Here is a 26,412-nt window from a genome sequence, read left to right as displayed (position 1 = left end):
GAAAACTATAGTACTTGTAATTGGTGCCAAAACTTAGCAAATCACATATGATCTCTTTTATCTTTTATCTCCACTTTGCTAATGCTTGTGCCTTGACAGTACAGCCCATTGTGTGTATCTGGCTGCGTGTGCCCAAAAGGATTATTGCTAAGTGAAAATGGAACATGCATTACAGAAGACAGATGTCCTTGTGTTCACAATGGTCTGTATTACAGTTCTGGAGAAAATGCCACAATTAATTGTGAGAACTGGTAAATATCATTCACTTTAATACTTCTATCAAATGTATAGGTTATGGGGTAACATTTCACAGTGCAGTTTTATTACAAAAATATGTAATCCAAACAAAGACATTTGAAGTAAGCCAGAATTGATTAAAGTGGATTTTGAATTACCTGGGGCTTTGTCCAGCCCCCTGTAGCCTTTTAGGTTCCTCACTGTCCTCTGGGTCCCCTCCATTATGCTGATGTCCGCTCAGAAAGATTATAATGCTAATAATAATGCTAACATTTGTATAGCACTTTTCTCCTGTCGAATTTGAAGTGTTTAAGAGCTGCAGCCACTAAAGGTACAATACAATACAATACAATAACATTTCTATAGCGCTTTTCTCCCATAGGACTCAAAGCGCTTAGGCTCTCTCAGATTCAGTAATTAGTAGGATGAAGTATTCACACAACAAAAGTTATATTTCTGCAAATGCCAAACTGAACAGGTGGGTTTTCAGTCTGGATTTAAACACGTCCAGGGATGGAGCTGTCCTGATCTGTTGAGGTAAGGAGTTCCAAAACGTAGGGGCAGCATGACAGAAGGCTCTGGGACCAAAAGTTTCCAAGTGGACTCTGGGTATGACTAGATTATTAGAACCTGTTGATCTGAGAATGCGGGGATTGCTACACAGCTGCAACATATCTTTCATGTATCCAGGGCCTAAATTATTCAGGGATTTAAATGTCAGTAGGCCGATCTTGAATAGGACCCTCCATTCTATAGGTAGCCAGTGAAGGGAGTGCAGGACTGGCATTATGTGGCAGTGACGGGGTTGGTTGGTTAGCAGTCTGGCAGCAGTATTCTGTATCAGCTGTAGTCGGTACAAGACCTTTTTTGGAAGGCCAGTGTAGAGAGCATTGCAGTAGTCCAGTCGGGATGTGATGAAGGCGTGGACTAAGGTTGGCAGATCTTCTGGGGGTATGAGGTGCTTGATTTTTGCAATGTTCTTCAGGTGAAAATAGGATGATTTCACCACAGCAGAGATTTGAGTTCTGAAGTTTAAATCCCAATCAATTAGAACTCCCAGGCTACGCACATGATCAGAGCTGCGCAGATCCGTGCCTCCTATTCCCAGTGGTGAAGACTGCAAGTTAAGTTGTTTTGTTATCATGCTCTGCCCTCCTATCAGAAGGACTTCAGTTTTGTCTGCATTTAGTTTCAGCCAGTTGTCATTCATCCATTGCTGTAGTTCACGTAAGCAGGCGTTTATAGTTAGAGTTGGGTCTGTCACACCAGGCTTGAAGGAAAGATATAGTTGAGTGTCGTCTGCATAGCAGTGGTATGTCAGGCCATGTTTTTGGACTAGTTTTCCCAGCGGTAACATGTAAATCGTGAAAAGCAGGGGAGAGAGGATTGAGCCCTGGGGCACCCCATACCTAAGTGATACAGGGGTGGACAGGAAGGGCCCCATAGACACTTTGTGGGTTCTGCCACTCAAGAAGGATTGGAACCACTGAAGAACTATGCCATCAATGCCGCAGTATTCCTGTAGCCTGTTTATCAAGATGTCATGGTCAACTGTATCAAAGGCTGCAGAAAGGTCTAGCAGTATGAGGATGGAGCACTCTCCTCTGTCTCTTGCCATGAGCAGGTGGTTGCATATTTGGATGAGGGCCGTTTCAGTGCTGTGGTGTTTCCTGAAGCCAGACTGGAATGGGTCATAACTGTTGTTTTGTAGGATTTTGGCTTCTAGCTGGAGGTAAACAGCTTTTTCAATTAGCTTGCCCAGAAAGGGAAGGTTAGAGACAGGTCTGTAGCTGGTCATTGCATCTGGGTCCAGGGAGGGTTTTTTGAGGAGAGGCCTGATGATTGCTTCCTTCAGTAAAGCAGGAAATATCCCTGATTTTAAGGAACAGTTAACAATTTTTAGGAATACCGGTACGAACAGGTCGGGGCAGTTCAACATGAACTGTGTTGGGCCAGGATCTAGGTCACAGGTAGTTAGGCGGACGTGAAGGAGGATGCTTGATGTGACTTCTTCATCAATTTCTTTGAAGTTTGACCAAGGTGTTACATTGTCTCTGCTAATGGTCTTCGGCGCTATATTAGGCTCAGATGCTGTAAGTTGGATGGCGGACCTTATAGCGGAGACTTTGTCTGTGAAGAAATGGGCAAATTGGTCACAGAGGTTCTTTGAAGACTCGATGTTAAGTTTTTGACATGCCGGGTTGCAGAGTTTTTCCACTGTGCGGAACAGTTGGGCTGGTTTGTTAACTGCATTTGCAATCTCTTGTGATAGAAAGGATGATTTTTTTCCCGTGATTACCTTTTGGTAGCTCTTCAAGTGGAGGATTAAGGCATGTTTGTCTTCTGGGGACTGAGATTTGCGCCACAGTCTCTCAAGTTTTCGGCCTTGTCTTTTCAGCTCTTTTATAGCGTTATCAAACCACTGTGCATGATGGTGTGGAGTAAGATATTTGGTGCGCAGAGGAGCAATGGTCTCAAAGGTGGAGGACACACATTTGTTGTATTTAAACACCAGAGTATCAGGGTCCAAGCTGGAGTCAGTCAATTCATCAAAGCTAAGGTTATCTCGGATATGTTGAGGTGTTAGCCCTTTTAAGCGGCGATATTTTATTTGATTCTTGACCTGGTGTTTGACAGCTGGTATTGAGAGGGAGAAGTGGATAGTGTGATGGTCTGACCAGGCAACAGGATTAATTTCCACATTGGCTATTGACAGCCCAGTATGGAATATAAGGTCCAGAGTGTGGCCTTTCCTGTGAGTAGCAGAGCTGATTGATTGGAGGAAGCCCAGTTCATGTAAGGCACGAGGTAGCTCTATTCCAAGTTTTGAAGAGGAGTCATCCACCCATGTATTGAAATCTCCAAGAACAATCCATCTGGAGTGTTCCAGTGTTAGGTTGCATAGGAGGTCTACAAGTTCCTTAAGGAAGTCTGAGTGTTTTTCTGGTGGGCGGTAGATCAGCAATATGTTAATGTTTTTCTCAGCTGAAAGTTGCACCCCCAAGCATTCAAACGAGTTGGTAGGACCTACAGTAAGTGGTCTGATTTTCAAAGCTGATCTAAAGCAAAGTGCAACCCCTCCTCCCCTGCGTTCTTTCCTGTTGCAGTATATCACGGAATAGTTTGTTGGCACGGCAGCCTCCAGGGTGGGGCCAACTGGTTCAGAAAGCCAGGTTTCAGTCAGGCAGGCCAGATCAGAAGACTCTATTAGATCATGTATGATTGCTGTTTTGTTGTTTATCGATCTGACATTACAGAGGACAGCCTTGATGGGGCTACCCTGGGAGCTAGGGTCTGAGATTGATGACTCCAAGACAGAACAGTCTCCAGATGTGTGGCTGTCATCTCTGCTGGATTGTGCTGGAGCTATTAGGGTTGTTGGCTGGGTGTACTCTGCAGATTTTGTCACAGAGTTATTTTGGTTCTGCGGTGAAGAATATCTTTTCCCACGTCCTCTCGAGCCTCTCTTTGTCTTTCTGAAGATTCCAACAGACTTCAGTAGAATTATTGTGGATTTGTCAATTGGATAGATATTTCTTGGTTGGTATACAGCTAGAAGTCTCTCTGCTGAATATTGATGTTTACACATTAGGATGGACAAGAGACAGCTCAGGGCTCCTGCTGAGATGGGTCCTATTTAGAGTCAAGGTGTGAAGTTTGTCAGCTGTGGCTGGTATCCTGCAGAGATCAAAGGGCCTGTATAGACTGAATTGTCCTTACACAGAGATGTATGGATGGACAGCATGAATTTGAAAACACAGTTCTTTGTTTAGGAGTTTGAAGATATAATGTATAATATATGTAGAAAAATATAGTCTATTGAGCATAGATGCTGTAGATAATCGATGAAAGTTACTCACAGGATGGGAGAGGGCAGGCACAAAGAGGCAGAAAGTCTTTAAGGTCTCAGGTCAATTCCAAGGAAGGTGTGCAGTGTTCAGCCGTGTGTGATACCAAGGAAGATCCAATCCAGCTTAAATCTTTGCCATCACAAGTAATCCAGGTGTTCTGAAAGGTTATAGGTGTTGCTGGAGAAGTGCTACATTAGAATCCACTGAAATTTCGGTCCAGTCTTTTCATTAAGAGGTTTAAAGTAGCAGAAATGAGATGTAATGTCTGGAGCAGACTTAGAGGGCAGCAGCACCAGTCTGGGCGCGCCCAGTCCAAGGTGCGCTCAATAGGCCACCCTGCAGTGTTAATAGTCTCTCCCAAGGGCTCCCCCGGTCCCTCTGTGTCCAGGGCAGAGCCCTTAACCAGTACACTATCAATGCCACTGCAAATGGAGCTCCAGTCAGGGACAGCACATGCACTGTCCAGTCACCGGGAGTGTATTGCATTTTTGTGGTTCTCAAAAGATTTGAACCCTGCATGTGTAGTATGCTCCCGTTGACTAGAGCATGTTTGATGAGACCCCAGCTGTAGTTGCAAGGCTGTGAGCTCAAATCACCTGATCTGGCAATAATTTCTGTATTACAGCCTACTCTGCATTACTATAATGTAGAAACTTGAACAGAGGCCCCAAAGTAGGATAAAACCGTCTAAAAAACATTTAAGAGGAGGAGGTAGTGGTGGATTACCGCCTCTTTTAAATGGTTTTTAGATGGTTTTATCCTACTTTGGCGCCTCTGTTGAAGTTTCTACATTATTGTCTATTCCACTCCTAGTGGAGAGGTGTACCCCCTTTTTTCCTTTCTACAGAGAGTGACTTCTTAAACCTGAGTGGCAGGGCCATGCAGAGGGTCCTTAAGAGGGGGGTGCTCAAATTTAAAAAAGGGGCCTGTCAATGCCTTCCTCCGCATGCCCCCCCCCCTTCCTCGTTTCTGGCAAGGGGGGTATTGATTGTCATGCTGCTGAATGCAGATGATGGGTGCCATGTGGGTTCTGGGTGCTGGCACAGGGTGTCATGTGGATTCTGGCTGTATGGGTGTGTATCAACCATCATGTAGGTGTTGATTGCAGGTACTCAGTCCCTTGTGAGTTATGGGTGCAAGTACTGGATGTCATATGTGAGTGCTTGCTGTGGGTGCTGGGCATCAAGTGGAGGCTTAGTGCAACTGGAACTACTGCAGATGAAACATGTGGGTGTTGGGTGCAGGTACTGGGTATCACATAGGTGCAAATACTTGGTGCCATGCCTGCACTGGGTGGTAGCTCTGGGTGGGTGTTGTGTGTCACGTGGGTTCTGAGTGCAGGTACTTCGGGAGCTAGTACTGGTTATGTGAGTGGGTGCCATGTGGAGGCTGTGTGCAGGTGTGAGTAGTGAGTGACATGTCAGAGCTGGGTGCAAGTACTGTGCCATGTAGGTGTGAGTACTGGGTGCCAGCTATAGGGTGAAGGGGTGCAGGTATTGGGTGTCATGTGGCTGTTTGATGCAAGTACTAAGTGCCATATTGAGGCCGGATGTGAGTATTAGGTGCAGGGTGCTTGGTGCAAGTACTGGGTGCTTGCTATAGTGGGGGTTACTGGTTAAGTGTAATGTGGGTGCTGAATATTGGTGGGATTGCTGTGGGTGCAGGGGGTGGGAGGTCACTGTGGGTACTGCTATGAATGGCATAGTTGCTGCTAGGGGAGGTCGAGGTCGGTGTGGTTGATGGGGGAAGGGTAGGTCACTGTGGGTGCTGGGGGAGAAGTAACTGTGGGTGCTGTGGAAAGTAGAGGTCAGTGTGGGTCCTTTGGGGGTGGGAGGTCACTATAGGTGCTGCTATGAATGGCATAGTTGCTGCTAAGGAAGGTAGAGGTCAGTGTGGGTGCTGGGGGAAGGGTAGGCCACTGTGGGTTCTGGGAGAAGTCAGTGTGGTTACTGGAGGAGGGAGTGGATGCTGGGTGTTGGGAGAAGCCACTGTGAGTGCTGGCAATAGGAGAGGTCACTGTAGGTGCTGCTTTTGGGATGGGAGGTCCCTGTGGGTGCTGCAGGGGACAGGAGGGTAGCCACTGGGGGAGGGAAAAATCACTGTGGGTGCTGGCGGAGGGATAGGTCAGTGTGGGTGCTGGGGTAGGCAGGATCACTGCTAGAGCTGGGGAGGGAGAGGTCACTGTGGGTGCTAGATGGAGGGAGAGGTCACTGTGGGTGCTGGGGGAGGGAGCAGTCACTATGGGTCCTAGGTGGAGGGAGAGGTCACTGTGGGTGCTAGGTGGAGGTAGAGGTCACTGTGGGTGCTGGGGAGGGAGAGGTCACTATGGATCCCAGGTGGAGGGAGAGGTCACTGTGGGTGTTAGGTGGAGGGAGAGGTCACTGTGGGTGCTGGGTAAGAGAGAGGTCACTGTGGGTGCTAAGTGGAGGGAGAGGTCACTGTGGGTGCTAGGTGGAGGAAGAGGTCACTGTGGGTGCTAGGTGCAGGGAGAGGTCACTGTGGGTGCTGGGGAGGGAGAGGTCACTATGGGTCCCAGGTGGAGGGAGAGGTCACTGTGGGTGCTAGGTGGAGGGAGAGGTCACTGTGGGTGCTAGGTGGAGGGAGAGGTCACTGTGGGTGCTAGGTGCAGGGAGAGGTCACTGTGGGTGCTAGGTGCAGGGAGAGGTCACTGTGGGTGCTGGGGAGGGAGAGGTCACTATGGGTCCCAGGTGGAGGGAGAGGTCACTGTGGGTGCTAGGTGGAGGGAGAGGTCACTGTGGATGCTAGGTGAAAGGAGATGTCACTGTGGGTACTGGGGGAGGGAGAGTTCACTGTGGGTGCTGGGTAAGAGAGAGGTCACTGTTTGTGCTAGGTGGCGGGAGAGCTCACTGTGGGTGCTAGGTGAAAGGAGATGTCACTGTGGGTACTGGGTAGGGAGAGGTCAGTATGGGTCCTAGGTGGAGGGAGAGGTCACTGTAAGTGCTAGGGGAGGGAGTGGTCACTGGGTTAGTAGGTGGAGGGAGAGGTCACTATGGGTGCTGGGGGAGGTAGAGGTCAGTATGGGTCCTAGGTGGAGGGAGAGGTCAGTATGCCACACTAGGATTCCTGTCTGGGCCTCTTCACTTGAAAGTGTCCCAGGCGGGGGCGGAGCTTCCCACAGGTGGGCGGGGCTTATCACGACCGGGGGCGGAGCTTATTTTGTGCAGCGAGAGGGGCCTTTTTTGAAGATTTTAAAAAGGGGGGTGCCTGGGCACCCAGAGCACCTCCCTGTGCACGTGCCTGCTGAGTGGGGTAAGGTCATAATCCCCCCCCCCCCCTGCCTACACAGTGGTTGCCTGTATAGTAACCCACTCTTGTGAGTATAACTGCTTCAAGTTACTAACAGTGCTCCCTTGTGATTTTCAAACACACTACACCATATTGGGCTCCCAGTTTCCTTTTCTCTTCCCTGTTTTCAAGAACTCTGCATTACTGCCCATTGTATCACAGTGAAGCTTTGGCTTTTTTTCAGCAATGTTTCTACTCTTGCTACTGCAGCTTATAAATTAGACTGGGACACATACCATTGGAAATGTCATGTGACCTAGCTGACAAGTAAAAGAAGCAAGAGAATATTTTGCCATTGAAAGAAAAGGTCATAATAGGTTGCTTAACTAAGGTGCAGCCCCATAGACTGTAATTCTATTTAGGAAAGGAGAATTAATGAAGAAGCACATGCTATCAAGTTATCAATTTATACTTCTCTCATTTGTTGGACCAAATCAGGCATCTTTTGTCACAAGCCCCCTAGTGGCCGGGACAGCACAATGGCTTCCAATCGGTTTCAGCACACAGGCCATGCAATCTGTGGTCGCAATCGGTGCACAGAAACCGCTGGAATTTTGGCAGCAGACAGACCAGAGGGAGGCGTGCGGTCTGTTAAACACAAAATACTAGGCTGCCACCATCTCTGTTACCATGGGACAGAGAATCCCACTGACTGGCTGACTCTAGACCTGCAAATAAAATGGTTAAACACACTCTATTTTATCTAGCTATCAACAATAGTCGCGACTCTTCAGAAGCTAGAATTCAGTTTGTGCGGCTGAATAGCAGGGGTAGCTGAACAAATAAAATGACTTTTTAGTCGTTTTATTATTAATGCAATATAAATAATTAATATATACAGAAAATCATTAACATCAACAATTATGGAGACAATCGTAGCGCAGTATAAAAAATAAAAAGGGAAGAAAATACGGATACTTAAGTTCAGGTGAAAGTGTCCTTTTGGAAAAGTAATGCTAAGTCTTTGGTTTCAGAGTGGAGGACTCAGCGTCAAAGTCCAAACAAGCCGGATGCCAGCATGTCCTCAAGCTGGCAAGGATGTAATCAGGATGATGTTTCAAAGTGGAGGACATTGATTTTGGGTCCTCTGCCATTTTTATAACCCTGACACAGTAGTAAGGAGTGAGGGTGGGAACCACACACCCCCTTAGAACATGAGCCCTCCCCCTTTTACTGGGATATATCTAACCGTATATGGACTCTATCTCACAGAACCGTACAGGTCAGGGCAGATTTAATAGCATTTTCAGGTCAGTCTGCACAATGATACTAAACACGAGGGATAGGACCCCAGTGTTATCACCAGGTCACTTTCGAACTGCCTAACAGACAGCCCATAACTCAGAATGTTCTAAAACCTTCTCAGTACCAGCACCAGGCAAGGTCCGACACACTGTGCGAGTTTGGCTTTCCCCAGTATATTGAGTCAAATTATTCGTTCAGGATCTGGATCTTTTTTTTTTAATGAACTGATTCGAATGAACCAGTTCATTGAAAAGATCCAAACTTCTTGCAGCTCTTGCAAGACTTTCAAACACAAAGGAGGGGAGGAGGGAAAAGATACCTTCTCCACGATCTTGCAGGCTTACCCACAACCTCCTGGACCAGTGACTCGGCAATGGCACAGGCATGGGTGGGTTGGGGGAAAATGAGGGGGAGACATATTCTTACCCCATTTAAAAAAAATTAAAGGGGTATACATAGTATTGAGGACAAACACTATTTTTTAGACTTGTTTTTATTTTTGGTGTTGCAACCCTCTTTAAATAATCCTATTTGCTTACCCCTCTCAGTTTCATTGCAATAAATGTTATCCTTATTTTAACAGTGTGTGCCAAAACAGGACTTGGATTTGTGACAGCAAACCAGAAAAAGCAATCTGTACATTGTATGGAGAGGGACATTTCATTACATTTGATAATAAACATTACACAACTAATGGGAACTGTGAATATACTTTGGTGCAGGTATGATTTTCTGTGAACAATAAAAGTTCAAGCACATATTACATTTGTGAATATGCTCCCACTACATGTGTTGTCTTATACATCCTCGCAGGACTATTGTGATGCTAAGGATTTGGAGAACGGAACCTTTAAAATTATCACTGAGAATATTCCATGTGGGACAACAGGGACATCTTGCTCTGTGGCAATTGTAGTGTTTCTAGGGGTAAGTTATTATTGCTATTATTTTTGCCTGTAGTATAATTGAAATTAAAATATGTGGTGCATGCTGTATTTAATATTCTTAACTGTGATGTCACTTAAACATTGTGCAATTCATACACCGTATGCTGTATGTTGTTAAATGCTGAGTTTTTTCTTCTTTCCTTTTTTATTTTTTATTTTTGCATTTTTTGGATATGCTATAGGACTTTTTTATTATCAATGCAGTGACTTATATATTTTGTATTGTGATTGTGCGATGCAAATTAACAATGCATTTGTTACCCTTTGTACTGAAGCCATGTATATTTTCTAACGAGTGGTTGTATGCCATAACCTTTTTCACTTAATTAACACCTTTTTGGTAAAAAAATAAATAAAAATGTGGTCATATGATCCACCCACTGACTATTCTACAATGTCCCTAACAATCAACACTGCCATTCCCAATTTGTCTGCATTTACCTTGTTTTATCCAGGTACCAAAATAATTTTTTTCTTCTATTTTCAAGCTTGTTTCTAGTTTGTTTGTCAAAGTAAAACAAATGCTCTGTTTTTCACATGTATGAATTTGGCATTTAACCAGAAAAAAAAACATTCCGCATTTTGTGCAGCCCCCCAATACTATACCTATACACAGTCTTACTGCATACACTCCTACACAGCCCCAACACTCCTCCACCTACTGAGCACCCACAAAGTGCAGGAAAAGCTTGTCACTCACCAGAGTGTACCGCATCAATACAAGTCATACCACTACTCTAGCTACTCTAAGTGCCGGCAGAGTGCAGGGACAGCTCGCAGCTGGAGGAGAATGCTGGAGGGACAAAGCACAACCACTGGAATGCCTGCACTGGTCTCCCAGCAACTGATCCAAGTGAGATTATTACATGGCTGGCTGGCCATTTTTTGACACAACACCAAGTTTGCTCTGCTTTTTGTTTTAAGTAATATAAAATACCTTGATGCTGCAACCCAAGCAAATAATAGCAGCAGGGAGTCCACACCCATATCCACCAAGGGTGTAGCAACAGTCCAAAGTGAAAAGAAGACAGGGTCTCTACCTGGATTTTTAGGCCGATTGGACAAATTTATTTTGCAAATAACAGAGCAAAAGCACTGTGTTGTTCGCAAAATAAATTTGGCCAATCGGCCTAAAAATCCAGGTAGAGACCCTGTCTTCTTTTCACTTTGGACTGCTTTTTGTTTTACTCACATTACAGTTGTACCCTACACCCATAGAGCAGCACCTTCACCTTTCATCATGACCTTGATTGCTCCTCTTGTTGCCACAGGAGTTCACTACAGAATTCAGGCACAATCCTAATCACATATCTAGTCAGTCATTAATCTTATTTCTAGTATTGCTACATACAAAAAATTGCATGATTCACCCAAAAAAAATTTTAGCACCATTTGTGGACATTACATTTAGCCCTTGCTAGTAATGGTCTGCCTTTGGCCCATGACAAAGTCTTTGAAAGAGGGGTGCAGAAATTTCCACACACCTCCCTCCTCACTCTTTTCCAAATCAAGGACAAAATGGTCATCCCCATGTGAAAAGGTGGGAGTATCTACTCTCACATGTGGAGATAGACTTTGTTTGGGCGAACTTTGGTGGAAGTTTGTACTACTCTCTAATAATGAGACTTCCAGATGTCTGTCCATCCCAGACAGTTAGGTGGAGATGGCGATTTTGACTTTTTCTTTGCGTCAACAAACATGCTACAGTTTCCTTTTTAAGACCTCTTTTACACTAGAAGGGTAAACCTGTGTTGTGTTACCCTATTTTGCTGCAAGGGGAAGCAAAAGCCATGAAAGTCTATGGAAACTCTTGCACGTATTATGGTCCGTTGTGTGCCGTAAACATCCAATGCGACACAAGGGTAATGGCGCGTTTCCTCAATGTAACGCACAGTGCTTGGGGTAATGTAAGTCAATGGGTGACGCACGTTGTATAAATGACAGAGTGCGGTCAGTCACGGCGCACATGCCTGGACCGACATGAGTCCCAGTGATGTATTTCCTTCCCAGCAGGGATTACATCACTAAGTGGGGGCGTTGCTATGCATATGACACTGTTGGTGCACTTTTCTGCAGGGTCATATATTTATCATTGTTTGCATTGCAGTGGGATGCAGCAGGAGCATTGCATCTCACCACAATGCAAAAAATAGGTGTAAAATCGCCCTCAAAAAACATTTCAACTTAAAGATGACAAAAATATATTCATTAAAAATAATGAAATCACTTTTTTATTTGTACCCTTTTTTCCAATATTTTTATCTGTATCCTTTTAACTTTTTGTTTTAACACTTTCTTTTAGTCTCCTGTTTTTATTGAATAGCTGCATACCACAGTACATCCCTGCCATGCTACAGCTGCATCACTCACACTCTCCACCAAAATGCCAGCAGGCATGGCCAAATTTACATCTTGGGAGTCTATAGGCACAGAAGTTCTGGTGTCCTAAATAGTGTTGGTGTTTGAATTCGGGTTGTCCTTGTATTTGACCTGAAAATGCTTTTTGAATTCAGATCTTGCTGACCCAAAAAACATGTGATTTGACGGCATGAATATAGTGCTCCCATAGTGTCCAGCAACACCCCCCTCCCACCATATAGCTTAAAATGGATCCAAAATGAACTTTTACTCATTGCATAATTGTGTTCCTTTCCTATTGTTTATAGGGCATTCCTCAAGCCAAATACTTTTTTGTTTTTGTTTTAATGCTCTAATTCCCTATAAACTAAACAAGCCCCACCCAGTTTTTCAGAGAGCCTTGGCAGTAGCAAGGGCTCACGGGAGCTCAGTCTGGGCAGGAGGAGGGGGAGGTATTACTAGCCAGAGATTTCAGAGGCAGAGGGGAGGAGGGAGGAGGAGGGGGAATTCGTTTTTTTTTTTCAGTCTGAGTGCTGATGGTGAAGCTAAGGGCTCTTTCACATCAGACAACGCGAACAGGAGCCGTTCTCCTGCACGCGTTGTCTGCCTGCGGCGTGTCGTCGGGTATCTGCGGTGCGACGCAATCAGCGGCGGTAGCTGGTAATTAAACCCGACGGAAAACGCCGGCTCGCGGGTGCGTTGGAGGAAAAACTGCGCCCGGGTGTGTCGGAACCGCAACGCATCGAAACGCAGCGTCGAGTGTGAAAGGTAAAATGAAAGTCTATGGACTTTCATCTTACCTTGGTTAACGCAAACAGCTTCCATTTGCGTTAACGCACAAAGTCTGCTCTAATGTGAAAGAGCCCTAAGCCTGCTTCTGTGTAATGTTTACAAACAACATGGCTGTTGTCATTGTATCACAGGAAGAAATAATCATATTCTATTTAAGCAGTATGCAGACAGATTTGCTGTTTAAACCATCTAAACTGTACATAAGATATATAAACAAGTTACTTGTTATAGTTAGTTTTTCATCTCGGATCCGCTTTAAGAACCAACAATCGGGGGATCCTCTCCTCCATATTTGTGGTGGCTCCTGAGAAATGTTGAATGACATCTACTATTCTTGTGCCACTGGTCTCTTAGCACAAAAGGAGTTTTTTTTTCTCATGGGGGTATGGCTCTAGGCAGAAGTTTGCAGAGACAGGGGATGACTTTAGAGTATAACAGGTACTCAAATGTGTAAAAGGGGCACATTTAGATTTTAAAGTGGTAGAGACATATTCAGACTTTAGGTCCACTTTTAAGTAAACCAATGTGTCACCCATGAAGCTTCAAGGTAACCTGGAGGGAGAGGTATATGGTGCTGTCATATTTATTTCTGGCTAATTTATTTGGCTGCAGTAGTGTCTGACTCACAGACCTGAAACAAGCATGTGGCTAATCTAGAAAATCTTCAATAAGAGCACCTGATCTGCATGCTTGTTCAGAGGCTATAGCTAAAAATATTAAAGGCAGAGGATCAGCATAACAGCCAGGTAATTTGCATTGATTAAAACTATATAGATATGTCAGCTTCCAAATTAGTCTCATTTCATGTGTGCTTTAACCCTCTGGGCGATACAATTATATCGCCCAGGAGGTGTCGCAGCACTATTTTTTTAAATTTTTTATTTTTTAAATCATGTAGCGAGCCCAGGGCTCGCTACATGATAGCCGCAGCGCAGCGGCATCCCCTAACCCACTCCGATCGCGGCGGCGGATCGGCGGCGAGCGGCGGTGATCGGAAGTTACACGCAGCTAGCAAAGTGCTAGCTGCGTGTAACAAAAAAAAAATTATGCAAATCGGCCCACCAGGGCCTGAGAAATCCTCCTGCGCGATATACCCCGAGCTCAGCTCGGGATTATCGCTCAGGAGGTTAATGCAAATCATCACACTGTGTGTTTGACAGCTAAAACAATGTCATATTTTTACTTATAAATCTTGTGTAGATCTTATAAATCGTGTGGGCTTTAAACATAATACTTTATCAATGCTGGGGCAAGAACAATTACTGCATATATAAATGTTTATACAATTGTGTCTGTATGTTTAGGCCCATAAACTTATTCTTGCTGATGGACGCATAGATGTTATGGATACATCCAGTCATGAGGAAATACCTTACCTAACTCGAAAAATGGGTTTATATCTTGTCATTGAGACCAAAATTGGACTTGTCATAGTATGGGACCGTCGGACAAGTATTTTCATCCATTTAAGTATAGCATATAAGGTACATTTTTAATACTGACACGTTAAGTGATTGGTTTACCTAAATGGTGATATGTTTAGTACCGCAAATCCAGACCAACGTTGTATAACATTGTATTGATATGTTATCAATTTTAAAAGCTCCATTTAAGTTGGCTTACTGGTATGGACAAATTATCTCAAATAAATTTTGAATTATACACATGTGCAAGCAGTGCACTTATACAGTGTATACACATTATTTAATGTGTTTTTAATTAACTAACAATACATATTTAATATTGCTGTGCATGGTTTATTAATTTCTAAAATAAAAACATGTTATAATATGTAGACTTTGACGAGCAAAAATACTCCCTAATGCCATCAGAGGCACCACTTAGGGTATGTTGAGAACCTGTGCTCAAAACTGATACATTTTTACAGCATATTTACAATAAAAAATGCAGTAAATTTAGTAAATAGAACATTAGTCTTTTACATTTTGCATATTTTATATCTGTTCTAATTTATTAACTTTCTTTCTATTTTCCGCAATTATCAGCAACCGAATGATGTTTTGCATTACCACTGATTAATAGTGATGAGCACAAATTGTGCATAATCATAATTTCCCATCTTTCTTCACAATGAAAAAGGAAAAGTCGTAATGGGAAATTTTAGGAAAAATGTTGGGAAAAATCTTAATTTCGTTTGTAACTGTAATCGGGAACTGTAATTTCACAATTTTAAGTAATTCTTAAATAATTGTGTGCAGACTTTATTAAAGAGACTCTGTAACCTCAAAAACATCCCCTGGGGGGTACTCACCTCGGGTGGGGGAAGCCTCCGGATCCTAATGAGGCTTCCCACGCCGTCCTCTGTCCCACGGGGGTCTCGCTGCAGCCCTCCGAACAGCCGGCGACAGACCCGACTGTAAAATCAATATTTACCTTTGCTGGCTCCAGCGGGGGAGCTGTGGCTGCTTTCGGCTCCGAACTACACGGAAATACCCGATCTCAGTCGGGTCCGCTCTACTGCGCAGGCGCCGGAAACTTGCGCCTGCGCAGTAGAGCAGACCCAACGGCGATCGGGTATTTCCGTGTAGTTCGGAGCCGACAGCCGTCAGAGCGCCTGCGCAGGAGCCGGGAAGGTAAATAATGACGTCATCTTGTACGGAGGGCTGCAGCGAGACCCCTGAGGGACGGAGGACGGCGTGGGAAGCCTCATTAGGATCCGGAGGCTTCCCCCACCCGAGGTGAGTACCCCCCAGGGGATCTTTTGATGATACAGATCCTCTTTAAATTGCTACGTATATCAAGGGAAATGTTGGAACAAGTTAAAAAAGAGACCTTGAGGTTTTTGAGAAAATTGATTTTAAAATTGCAAAGGAAAAATGGTTTCAAACTAGTTTTTTTTTTAGTTTAAAAACAATTTTCCTTTGCATTTTTATAGCATGTGTGGGGGCTTTGTGATTAACCGCTAAAGTTGGCACAAAATTACAAATGGACTACACAAAATCAATTGACTTTCCAAATCGTAATTATGTATGGCCATAACTGCAAAAAGTTATGTAAAACTTTGCATAATCATAATTAGCAAATTACGATCATCCCTGCTCGTTAAAGAGAATCTGTACTCTAAAATTCTTACAATAAAAAGCATACCATTCTATTTCTTATGTTCTCCTGGGCCCCTCTGTGCTGTTTCTGCCACTCCCTGCTGCAATCCTGGCTTGCAATTGCCAGTTTTAGGCAGTGTTTACAAACAAAAGACATGGCTGCTAACCAGAGTGAAAACAGCTCACTGTGTGACTCATGCAGAGCTTGGAGAGGGTGTGTATAGCTTCTGCCAATGACAAGCAGTGCTGCACATTCCACACATTCCAGCCTGAGCCCGACAGACCCGACAGAGGAGAGAAGAGAAGATTTATTACAGAGACAGTGCAACTAGAAAAGGCTGCAGTATGCCAGAGCACATTAGAACAAGTATAGGAACTTATAGGATAAAAGAAATAAGGCTCAAAATGTTGTTACAGAGACTATTTAACATGTTTTTTCTTGCTTTCGAAACAGGGGAAGGTGTGTGGTCTGTGTGGAAACTTTGATGGAAACAGTAATAATGATTTTACAACAAGGGCTGGTTGTTCAGTAAAAGATGTAAAAATATTCAGAGACAGCTGGAAGTCATTTTCTGACTGTCCAGAAATCTACATATCGAAGGAGCCATGTGCTATTCACCCTTACAGGATGGCCTGGGCACAAAAAATGTGCAGTATTGTCATCAGTGATGTTTTTTCAGGATGCCATGCTGAGGTAATACCTTAAAATTATAACATTATAATTTCATTGAAATAGAAAATGGCTCAATTAAATGTAGTAGTTTTTTTATGCTCTTAATTAGTGATCAGCTAGAATTTTTGCCAGAGTCCTTTTCATATCAGAATTATAATTTTTGCCTTTCTTGATTTTTTTGCAAAACAATAATGGATTTTTGCAAGAAACACATTTTTGTGAAAATGAGAATTTTCTTGAAAACGTGTTTTCTTATGCATGCCTATATACAGAGAAGCCCATAATTATTCACATTTTGACTTAAAGAGACACTGAAGCGAAAAAAAAAAATATGATATAGTGAATTGGTTGTGTACTATGAATAATTACTAGAAGATTAGCAGCAAAGAAAATATTCTCATACTTTTATTTTCAGGTATATAGTGTTTTTTCTAACATTGCATCATTCTATAATATGTGCAGATTACACAACACTCAGCATTCAAAATGAGTCTTTCAGAGCAGTCTGTGAAGTAATGACCTCTCCTCTAGCAGAGAAAAAGTAAACAGTTATCTTACAGTTGAGATAATAAAAGTCAGATAACAGCCCTCTCCACGACTAACTTAGTCGGAGAGCTTAATGGCTTGTTTGCATAGAGATAACAACTGGAGTTTCTCAACTCTTCCTGTACTGGAAACAATTAGACTGATGTATCTGATCTTAATGTTTTATTTCTTAGCTGTACTACACATACAAATCATAATATCATAATTTTTTTTTCGCTTCAGTGTCTATTTAAAGTTACTTTTATTCAACCAGCAATTCATTTTTTGTCGGGAAATGACGTAGGTGTCTCCCAAAAGATAATAAGACAATGTACAAGAGGCATTATTGTGGGAAAAAAAACATTTCTCAACTTTTATCTACATTTGAGCAAAAAGTGTCCAGTCCAAAATTATTCATAAAACAAACAGACAGACATGTGACAGTGCTCAAGGATGCACCTGAAATGCATGCTAACAGAGGCAATGCAGAGCCCCTCTGGAACTAAATACATGCCCTGAATGCAAAACAGATACAAATTATGTGCTAATTCTAATCTAAAAAAAATTGAAAGTGGATGTGAAGCAGTGAATGCAGCTAGCCACTTACGTTCAAATTGCACAGTGGGAGACATGGCAGCGCTTTCAAACCAAAAAAAACAAAACAAAAAATTATTCATACCCTTCTCAATAATTAATAGAAAAACCTTTATTGGCTATTACAACAATCAAATGCTTCCTATAATTGCAGACCAGCTTTTTGCATGTCTCCATGGGTATTTTTGCTCATTCATCTTTAGCAATGAGCTCCAAATCTTTCAAGTTGGAGGGTCTTCTTACCATCACCCTGATCTTTAGCTCCCTCCACAGATTCTCAATTGGATTTAAGTCAGGACTCTGGCTGGGCCACTCCAAAACATTAATGTTGTTGTTTGCTAACCATTTCTTCACTACGTTTTCTATGTGTTGTGGGTCATACTCATGCTGAAATGTCCAAGTTTCTCTGCAGACTGCCTGGTATTGTTGTTGAGAATCCTCATGTATTGCTCCTTTTTTCATGTTGCCGTTTACTGTGATTAGGTTAGGGTATGAATAATTATGGGCAGCACTGTATTTATGTACATGCTTTCATCTTCACAGGGAAAAAAAAATCGTTTGCCCATTGACTTAAAAGCATTTGGTGAAAATGTGGACTCATGCTTATATTTTTGCACATATTCTCACTTTTAGGCACAATGGGGCCTCATGGAAAAAAGTAACCTGGAGTTCCCCAGACACCCACCAACAGACCTGGCCCCCCCTTTAAAGCGGCATTAGGTGCCCCTTTGTTACTGCCAAATGCCCCAACATCCCCAAGAGCCCCTAAGGTCTCCTCCCCAACTTTATTTTGGTGAAGTAACTTATCTGTTCCAGCTGGCACACTCCTCCATTAGTCTGTGGCTTCATGCACTCCCATCTTCATCCTCACAGGTGCCTCTGCTCCCTGACCAGACACGGTATTATGTACTAGCATGCACTGCATCATGGAGAAGATTCTCCCAGCAGAGATGAAGACTGGAGTGCAGTCACAGCCTTAATGTCCTTTTGCACCTTTAATTGGGACTGGTGGATTATGCCCAAGTCATACACTCATTTTGAACCACTGAACTTTTTCGTTGCTTTCAGATATGTTTTCCCCAGCCACACAAAAGCTGTATGACATTAAATTAGTTATTACTGAGATAAACTTTACAGGTCAGTTTACCTTACTGTAGACTAAACTGTCAAATAGAGCCCTGGATTTTTACCATACAATGAGAAAAAAATTAACACCGGCTAAGTGAGGTTGGGACTGCACATATACATGTTCACTAGGGTGGAACAGCCAAAATTTTCTTTAACTTATTTCAGGTCGCAGGCTCTAGTTAAACATTTCCTGATTGCTGTGATTGGCTCACAGTGATCAGGGGCTCAATGAAAATAGTGCCTGTCTTTAACCACTTGAGGACCGCGGTGTTAAACCCCCCTAAAAACCAGGCCAAATTTCATAAATTGGGCCACTGCAGCTTTAAGGGCTCGCTGCAGGGCCACACAACTCAGCACACAAGTGATTTCCCCCCCTTTTCTCCCCACCCACAGAGCTCTCTCGTGGTGAGGTCTGATCGCTCCCCCAGTGTTTTTTTTTTTTTTTTTTTTTACAAATCTTTGTCTTATTTTCTAATAAAAATGGCTATTTCTTTAATCATTTTCCCTCCCTATCCCAGTCAGCCTATCACTGCGACCGGCTTTGATAGGCTTTAGCCTATCACCGCCGATTGCTTCTGTGTCTCCCAGGGGGACAGTGTGTCACATGGCTGTCCCCAGTACAGCGCTTCCTTAGATCGCCGTGCTGTACAGGTATATTAGATGGTGATCGCTGCTGGGAGACTAAAGGTGGAACATCAGCGTGCGCTCTCTTGCTAGCCCCATAGAAGGCCGTTCAAGCCAATCGGCGTGGAGCACTCCTGGGGCTGCCGCTGCGTTCAAGCCAATTGGCGTGGAGCGGTCGGCAAGAAGTTAACCACTTAATGACATGCTGACTTATAAAAACGTCATGCTAGAGCCTCTTAATGGCTCCAGAACGTTTTTATAAGTTAGATAGTGCTGCTGCCGCTGTGCACTTTCACACTCCCGTGCGTGCACGTGCAACACTAAAAAAAAAAATACACCTTTATTTCCAAATACTATACTGTCACCATACTTTGTACTAGGGACATAATTAAAATCTTGTGATAACCAGGACAAATAGGCAGATAAAATGTGTGGGTTTTATGTACAGTAGAAGTGTTTATATTAAAACCATAGGGGATGAAATTGGAGAAATAGTGTATTTTTTCATTTTTTCCTTGTATTTCCCTTTAAAATACATAGAAAATAAAATAATTACTGAAAACAAATGTCAACCCCAAAAAGCCCAATTGGTGGTGAAAAAAACAAGATATAAATCATTTCATTGTGATTAGTAGTGATTAAGCTGTTGTCAAATGAAAGGGATTAGCACGGAAAGGTGAAAATCGCTCTTGTCCGTTAAGGTAAAAACTGCCTTGGGGAGAAGTGGTTAAACAGCTGAGTTCTGTGTCGGAGAGGACGCCAGATTGCGTCCCATGAATGTGATCAGGTGGCTTTAAATCTATGCTGCATCAGGTTTAGGCAGCCATAAGTTTGGCGTAGTTTTAACTACATGCGGTCACGAATACAGATGGCCCGAACGGTTCACCTGCGAAAGGTTCCAGGCGAACTTTCGGTGGTTCGCCTTCACCAGCGAAGGTGAACTTTTGCGGAAGTTCGATTCGCCCTTATAGTGCGCCATTAGGGTCACTTTGACCATCTACATCAAAGTCAGAAGGCACATTGTAGCCAATTAGGCTACACTCTCTCCTGGAGCCACTCCCCCCTTATAAAAGGCAGGCAGCGCTGGCTTTTACACTCACTCGTGTGCCTGCAGTAATTAGTGAAGGGACAGCTGCTGGCAGACTCTCATAGTGAAAGATTAGTTAGGCTCTTGTAGGCTTGTTAGCTTGCTCCTGGCTGATTGTTATTGCAAAAATAGCACCCCTCAACAGCTCTTTTGAGAGCTAATGTTCTCCTGATGTGTTTTTTTTTGTCTTGCCCACTGACACTGCATTATACAGCCTTACCTGTTGCAGCTGGACCTTGGTAATTGCTATTATTGTGCCAGCCAGGCCCTGCCTAACTATCTATACTGGGACACCTACCTATGCCTACCTAACTACTGGTGCACCTACTTACCTATACGGGGACACCTACCTATGCCTACCTACCTATACTAGGGCACCTACTTATGCCTACCTATCTATACTGGGACTCCTACCTATGCCTAGCTAACTACTGGGGCACCTACCTATGCCTACCTACCTACCTATACTGGGACTCCTACCTATGCCTAGCTAACTACTGGGACACCTACCTATGCCTACCTACCTATACTGGGACACCTACCTATGCCTACCTACCTATCTATATTGGGACTCCTACCTATGCCTAACTAACTACTGGGGCACCTACCTATGCTTATCTACCTATACTTGGACACCTACCTATGCCTCCCTACCTATGCCTCCCTACCTATACTGGGACACCTACCTATGCCTACCTACCTATACTGGGATTCCTACCTATGCCTAGCTAACTACTGGGGCACCTACCTATGCCTATCTGCCTATACTGGGATGCCTACCTATGCCTGCCTACCTATACTGGGGCACCTACCTATGCCTACCTACATACAAGCAGATAATAAGGTTGTTGCTTCATTGTGGACAGACCAAATTTGATCAGCTGGACAGTCACTGTTGTTCTATCATTGAGCTACCACAGCCCGGCGACCATATGGGCTTGAACACCGCCACGGCCTGCACTCTTGCCATGGTGCGCACCAGTCCAGCACGGCCGTCACTACGCAAACAGCTGTTTGCGGTGCATTACACAGTGAGTTTGGTGTGTCAGTGTGAAGCAGTACTCTAATTACACTCCCTGATTGATGTATACACATGCAAGATGTTTGAAAGCACTTTAGTCCTGCAATTTAGCATTCAATGTGATTTCCGCCCTTAAAACGCTGCTTTGCGGCAAATCCAGATTTTTTCCTCGGGACTTTTGGCACCTATCCCACTCATCCATGCCCCCCTTCAGGTGTTAGACCCCTTGAAACATCTTTTCCATCACTTTTGTGGCCAGCATAAATGTTTCTCATTTTCAAAGTTCGCATCCCCATTGAAGTCTATTGCGGTTCGCGAAAGTTCGCGCGAACCGAACCGTTTTCGGAAGATCGCGAACCCGATTCGCGAACCTAAAATCGGAGGTTCGGGCCATGTCTAGTCACGAACCGCTTAACCACTTAACGCCTCTACATGAAGAGGTTAAAACAGGTGCAAGCGTGTGCATGTATGTGTGCTCATGCTGGTATTTGCATGTGTGCACATGCATTTAAGCAGAATGGACATTTAGTAACCATTTCAGCATGCTGGTTGTTTTCTCCTTATGGACAAGAGGAATTTTCACATTTCAGCAATTCTCCCATTCATTCGCCAATAACTTTATTACTACTTAGCACACCTAAATGATCTAAATCTTGTTTTTTTTTAGTACAAATGAAACATTTTCTTGGTGGGACTATATACATATATATCATTTTATTATCTATGCATTTTAAAGGGAAAAAAATAAAGAAATGCATTCTTTCTCCATTTCCATCCACTATAATTTTAAACTAAACAATGCTACCATACGTAAAACCCACATTTTATTTGCCCATTTATCCAGGTTATCCAAACATTTAACCATTTGTGCTGCGTGGATGTGAGCTTCACGTCCGCAGCGGCAGCAGCTAGAACCGCAGGGATGTGCTAGTCACGTCCCTGCAGTTTGGGGGGTCTGCAGGCAATTGTGCGGGCAGATCCCTGCGATCGCGCTGCTGCTGCTAGCAGGGGGGATTGGCTGCAGGGGACAAAAGTCCCTTGTGCCAATCCGAGCATGTTCGCCTAGAATAAACACTGTTTTTGTTTAAAAAAAAAGTCTTTGTTCTTAGATAGAGTCGCCGCGCTGCTGATTTCCGCTGCCCGATCGTTAAATTTATGAATGGAAACAATGTTTCGATGGAAACCTGAGTCACTTTCCCTAGTTACAATGTAACAATACATTGTATTGTATGTAGCGTACAAAGTACGCTAATAGGTTTTTTGCTCAGCGGGGACATCTTGTAGCCAAATAGTAAAACACACCTATTGACTTTAGGGGGGAAAAATAATATCTATGACAAGAGGGCATATAATTATAAAATAATGGGCTTAAAGAAAATCTGTACTCTAAAATTCTTACAGTAAAAAGCATACCATTCTATTTATTATGTTCTCCTGGGCCCCTCTGTGCTGCTTCTGCCACTCCCTGCTGCAATCCTGGCTTGTAATTGCCAGTTTTAGGCCGTGTTTAAAAACAAAAGACATGGCTGCTAACCAGAGTGTGATAGGCTGAGAGGAGCTCAGTCTGTGATTCACACAGAGCCTGTAGGGGCCTGGAGAGGGTGTGTATAGCTTCTATCTTATCACAAGCAGAGCAGCAAATTCCTGCCTGAGTGCCTGAGCCCGACAAAGCCATCAGATGAAAGAAGATTAGATTATATAACAGAGATAATACAGCCACTGTGCAACTATGAAAGGCTGCAGTAAGACAGACCACATTAGAACAGGTATAGGAACTTATAGGATAAAAGAAATAAGGCTGAAAATGTTGTTACAGAGTCTCTTTAAAATGAGTGATGGATGTAAAACTGAAAAAACTGAAAAAATGTACCTTTATTTCCAAAAAAAATATAGTCATCATACATTGTACTAGATAAATAATTAATAATTAACGTTGCAATAACCGGGACAAATGGCCAAATAAAATGTATGGATATTAATTATGGTAGCATGAATTATTTTAAAACTATAATGGCTAAAAACTGAAAAATAATGCATTTTTCATTTTTTTTCTTATTATTCCCATCATAATGCATTTAGAATAAAATCATTCTTAGCATGATGTACCACCCAAAGAAAGCCTAATTGGTGGCAGAAAAAACAAGGTATAGATCATTTTGTTGTGATAAGTTATAGGGAATGAAGGGGAGGAGCGCTGACAGGTGAAAATTCCTCTAGTCCATAAGGTGAAAAATACCCGCGGGCTGAAATGGTAATGTACAAGTCACAGACTGCGCTAGATACGTTTTTATCCTTTATTGGATGATGAATGAATTTAATCTGGGACAGTGCCTTTTAAATTAAAAGTTCATAAAAACAAAGTAGGTTTGTATAAAAAATAAAATAATACAATACAATACAATAACATTTGTAAAGCGCTTTTCTCCCATAGGACTCAAAGCGCATAGCTGTGTCTCAGATTAATACAGGGTTTCAGGCTGGGTTGTGTTACAGAGGAGATAGTCAGATGTTCATGAATGCCAGACTGAAAAGGTAGGTTTTCAGTTTAGACTTAAATGCTTCCAGGGATGGGGCTGTCCTGATTGGGTGTGGCAGGGAGTTCCAAAGTGTAGGGGCAGCATGACGAAAGGCTCTGTCTCCAAAGGTTTTGAGGTGGACTCTGGGGGTGACCAAGGTGTTACGTCCTTTTGATCTAAGATTGTGGGGGGTGTGATGTAGTTGCAACAAGTCCTTCAGGTATCCAGGGCCCAGATTGTGCAAGGATTTGAATGTCAGTAAGCCAATCTTAAACAGAATTCTCCATTTTATCGGTAGCCAGTGGAGTGAGCTCAGGGTTGGTGTTATGTGGCAATGGCGGGGTTGGCTCGTTAACAGCCTTGCGGCGGCATTCTGTACTAATTGCAGGCGGCGTAAGTCTTTCTTATGCAGGCCTGTGTAGAGGACGTTGCAGTAGTCTAACCTTGATGTGACGAAGGCATGAACTAGGGTTGGAAGATCCTCTGAAGGAATTAGGTGTTTAATCCTTGCAATATTCCTTAGGTGAAAGAAGGAATGTTTCACAACAGCTGAGATTTGATTCCTGAAGCTTAATTTCCCATCAATCAGTACTCCCAGGCTGCGCACACATTCTGAGTTGTTCAGGTCTGAGCTCCCTATCCTTAGCGGTGTTGGTTGAGACTGGAGCTGCTTTGCTGTTGAGCCCTGGCCCTCGATAACAAGAACCTCAGTTTTGTCAGCATTAAGTTTTAGCCAATTATTATTCATCCACTCCTGAAGCTCAGCTAAGCATGCGTTTATTTGTGGAGTAGGGTCTGTGACATCAGGTTTGAATGACAAATATAGCTGGGTGTCATCAGCATAGCAATGATATGTCAGGCCATGTTTTTGTATGATTTCTCCAAGTGGCAGCATGTATATGGTGAACAGTAAAGGGGATAATATTGCGCCCTGAGGTACACCGTATTTTAGTGGTACAGGGTTGGAGAGGAAGGGCCCTAAGGCTACCCTTTGTGTTCTGCCAGCCAGGAAGGAGTTGAACCACCGGAGAACAATGCCATCTATGCCACAGTACTCTTGTAGCCTGTTGAGTAAGATTTCATGATCGACTGTGTCAAAAGCCGCTGAGAGGTCGAGCAAAATCAGGATGGAACATTGACCCTTGTCTCTTGCAATGAGCAGATTATTGCAAATCTGGGTGAGGGCTGTTTCACAACTGTGATATTTCCTGAAACCAGATTGAAGAGGGTCAAGGATGTTGTTTCTGGAGAGCCTGGCTTCAAGTTGGAGGTAGACAGCCTTTTCAATAACTTTTCCCAGAAAGGGGAGGTTTGAGACAGGTCTGTAGCTGTTAAGAGCATCTGGGTCTAAGGATGGTTTCTTGAGTAGAGGCCTGACGATTGCTTCTTTCAGAGTAGAGGGAAACCACCCTTCTTGTAAGGAGCCGTTGACTATTTTGTGGAATGCCGGTGTAAATAGTTCAGGGCATTTCAACATGAACTTAGTGGGGCCAGGGTCCAGATCGCAGGTAGTCTGGCGAAGGTTTGAGAGGATATCCAAGATGTCTTTTTCAGTGATTACCTTAAAATCAGACCATGGTGGTAGGCTTTTTTTGCACCTGTTATATGGCTCTGCATGGGTTTCTGGGGCTGTGAATTGAATGGCAAATCGTATGGAGGAGACTTTGTCTGAGAAGAAGTGGGCAAATTTCTCGCACAGTTCCTGTGAAGGTCTGATGCTGGATTTCCTGCAAGATGGATTGCAGAGACTGTCAACCGTGCGGAAGAGTTGGGCAGGTCTGTTGGCTGCATTTGCAATTTCGTGAGACAGGAATAAGGACTTCTTTTTGTTAATCATCGTTTGATATTTTTTCAGGTGAGCAATTAGGGAAAGTTTGTCATCAAATAAGTAGATTAATCGAGTATAAAAATAAGGTGCTGGTTCTTAGGAGTATCAATGTCCCACCGTGCATATGTCACAATGGATATGTCACAATAGGTTCCTGCCTTGTTCTGGCCAAGCTGTAGTTTTCGTATTTGAAAGGTTATTAATTCATAATAAAGCTCACTGCAGAGTGTAGTGTATGACGTCTCTTGTGAGGAGCGCCATTAGCAGATAACAGAAATGCATGCAATTCTTGTTAGATACTTCTCACCCGTCCTGGGTCTGCTTAGTGGAGATGAAGTGTTGTGGTGGGGAGCCGCTCTATCTCACCTGCCCCGGCCGGCGGCAGGATGAGAGAGACTGGACGCCTCCCTTTCTAAAAATCATTGTGGGATTCTCTGGCAGAATAGATGTAAGTAGGGGATCCTCCCTCAATAGATGCCAGTATTTGCCCACTATATTCCTAACTTTTGAAGCCTGTGAGGAATACTGCATAATTAAATTGGGTTGTTGATCTCTGTGCTCAGGTCGCTTGCCGTAATCCTGCAAGAGTGTCTTCCTTTCTGTATTTTTTGCTCTTTC

General features: G+C 43.5%; 1 protein-coding gene across 1 annotated transcript in view; it reads left to right on the top strand.

Annotated features, from left to right (window-relative positions):
• The window catches only part of LOC137537707 (mucin-5AC-like), a 535,576-nt gene that overhangs the window by 276,154 nt on the left and 233,010 nt on the right, over positions 1 to 26,412 (top strand). Inside the window, exons 20-24 of the mRNA XM_068259643.1 lie at positions 100 to 251; positions 9,223 to 9,361; positions 9,453 to 9,566; positions 14,041 to 14,220; positions 16,253 to 16,492. Of these exons, the coding sequence (XP_068115744.1) occupies positions 100 to 251; positions 9,223 to 9,361; positions 9,453 to 9,566; positions 14,041 to 14,220; positions 16,253 to 16,492 (825 nt within the window). The remainder of the gene's footprint in view (positions 1 to 99; positions 252 to 9,222; positions 9,362 to 9,452; positions 9,567 to 14,040; positions 14,221 to 16,252; positions 16,493 to 26,412) is intronic.

Source organism: Hyperolius riggenbachi, chromosome 11 (genome assembly GCF_040937935.1).
Source record: "Hyperolius riggenbachi isolate aHypRig1 chromosome 11, aHypRig1.pri, whole genome shotgun sequence".
NCBI classification, from domain to species: Eukaryota; Metazoa; Chordata; class Amphibia; order Anura; family Hyperoliidae; genus Hyperolius; species Hyperolius riggenbachi.
Note: the sequence above shows the minus strand (reverse complement) of the source record. Positions and strands in the feature narration are given on the sequence as shown.